At 36.6% G+C, this 2040-nt stretch overlaps 1 protein-coding gene across 1 annotated transcript; it reads left to right on the top strand.

Annotated features, from left to right (window-relative positions):
• Positions 1 to 245: 245 nt before the first annotated feature.
• Positions 246 to 1243, top strand: LOC141719437 (uncharacterized). The gene is made up of 2 exons (XM_074522029.1): positions 246 to 901; positions 1222 to 1243. The coding sequence occupies exons 1-2, from the start codon at positions 246 to 248 to the stop codon at positions 1241 to 1243; spliced, it is 678 nt and encodes a 225-aa protein (XP_074378130.1).
• The last annotated feature ends 797 nt before the right edge of the window (positions 1244 to 2040 follow it).

The following is a 2040-nucleotide window of genomic DNA, read 5'->3' on the forward strand; positions in this document are numbered from 1 at the left end:
GGTGGCGTGAACCCCAAGCACATCATCGATATTGTGCAAGACATCTAGCTGTGAACTTTGGTAAAGAGTTCAAGAGGAAATTGAAGGAGAGGGTTGTGCCATTGTGCAGCCAATTGACAAGTCCCAAGTTTACTTTGCATTGGAAATCATTGATAGCTGCTAAACCTAGAGCATAAGAGTGGTTTTCTGACAAACCATTAAAGCATTGGGTTTTGGCATTTGATGATGGTAGACGGTTTGGTATTATGACCACTAATTTTGCTGAGTGTTGGAATAATGCTATTAGAGCATCTAGAAGACTACCCATCACTGCATTGGTTAAATCTATATTTTATAAGGTGGTTGAGTATTTTGATCAACGTCGCTTGGAGATAGAAAAACAATCTATTGGTGGTAGTGACTTTACCAAACATGTGACTAAAATTCTTAACAAGTGGAAAGAGCGTGCAAGTGGCCATCATGTGAAGGTATTTGATCATGACAATTGGGTGTTTGAAGTGAATACGATGAAATGTGGGCAGAAGGAAGGAAACCAACAGATTGTTCGCTTCATGGAACGCATATGCACTTGCAATAAATGGAAGACGTATCAAATTCCATGCTCCCATGTTCTAGCTTGTTGTGCTAATCAAAAGATACAATACACAAGTTTAGTAAGTGAATGGTATATGCTAGACAATGCAAGAAAGGTGTATGCAACTCCATTTCAGCCATTACCGCACGAGGATCGATGGCCTCTATTGGATAGATTTCCTAAAGTGCTTCCCGATATTGATAACTTTGTAAATAAACCAGGTCGAAGAAAGTCAACACGATATAATAATGAAATGGATTTCCATTCTGGAAAAAACAAAGAAACTTTGGGTGGTACTTCTTCAAGTGTTATAAAGCATTGTCATTGGTATGTATTTACTCGCGTTCATTACATGATATATGTTATCCAAAGTATATATTGTCATATCCTTGTCTCGTATTTGTTCAAAAGTTTGATCACTGATGCATATTATTGTACATTACTATACAAGTACTAAAGTTGGCTTCTGGAAATCCAAATTCAGGGGTTGTTTGGCCAGTTCTTACACTTCAGGGTATGTTTTATAAGTTTTTACAATTCAGGGTTTATTTTGCTGAATTTTACCTTTGAGGTTCTATTTTACAGTTGAAGGCTTATTTTGTCATTTTTGAAGTTTAGGTTCTGTTTTGTCATTTTTTTTAATTCAGGGCCTGTTATCAGCTTCAGTAATCAGAAGCTGATTTTTAATATTTTTGATAATATTAACAACTTAGTCAAAAAGGAGTTAGTGAGAGACATGCCCAAGCTGGAGTTTGCTCAAGTTGAAGTATGTGAAGCTTGTCAGAATGGAAAGATGAAAAGATCTAGTCACAAGTCAAAAACTGTGAATTCTATTAGTGCACCCTTGCAGCTTATTCACATGGACTTGTTTGGGCCAGTGAATGTCTAATCAATTTCAAGGAACAGATATGCACTTGTGATAGTGGATGATTTCTCAAGATACACTTGGGTAGAGTCCATGTACTCTAAAGATGAAACTCCACATATCATAATTGAGCACATCAAGAAGAAAGAAAAACAGGCTGAAGATTACAATTTTGTGAAAAGACTGAGAAGTGACAATGAAACAGAATTCAGAAATGTTACATTAAGTGAATTCTGCAAAGGCAAAGGTATTGTTCAAGAATTCTCAGCTGCCAGGACACCTCAACAAAATGGAGTAGTTGAGAGAAAGAACAGAACATTGGTGGAAGATGCTAGAACAATGTTGCAAGATGCCAAGTTGCCAACAAGTTTCTGGGAAGAGGCTGTCAACACTGCATGTTATACTCAGAACAAATATCTCATTAACAAGGTACATGAAAAGTCACCATACTCAATCATGTCCAAGAGAAATCCTATTGTAAAACATCTTCATGTGCTTGGAAGCAAGTGTTACATTTTGAAAGACAACTCTGAATATGTGGGAAAATTTGACTCAAAGGTTTTTGAAGCAATTTTTCTGGGATATTCAATGGAAAGAACAG

Source organism: Apium graveolens, chromosome 1 (assembly GCF_009905375.1).
Source record: "Apium graveolens cultivar Ventura chromosome 1, ASM990537v1, whole genome shotgun sequence".
In the NCBI taxonomy this organism is placed as follows: Eukaryota; Viridiplantae; Streptophyta; class Magnoliopsida; order Apiales; family Apiaceae; genus Apium; species Apium graveolens.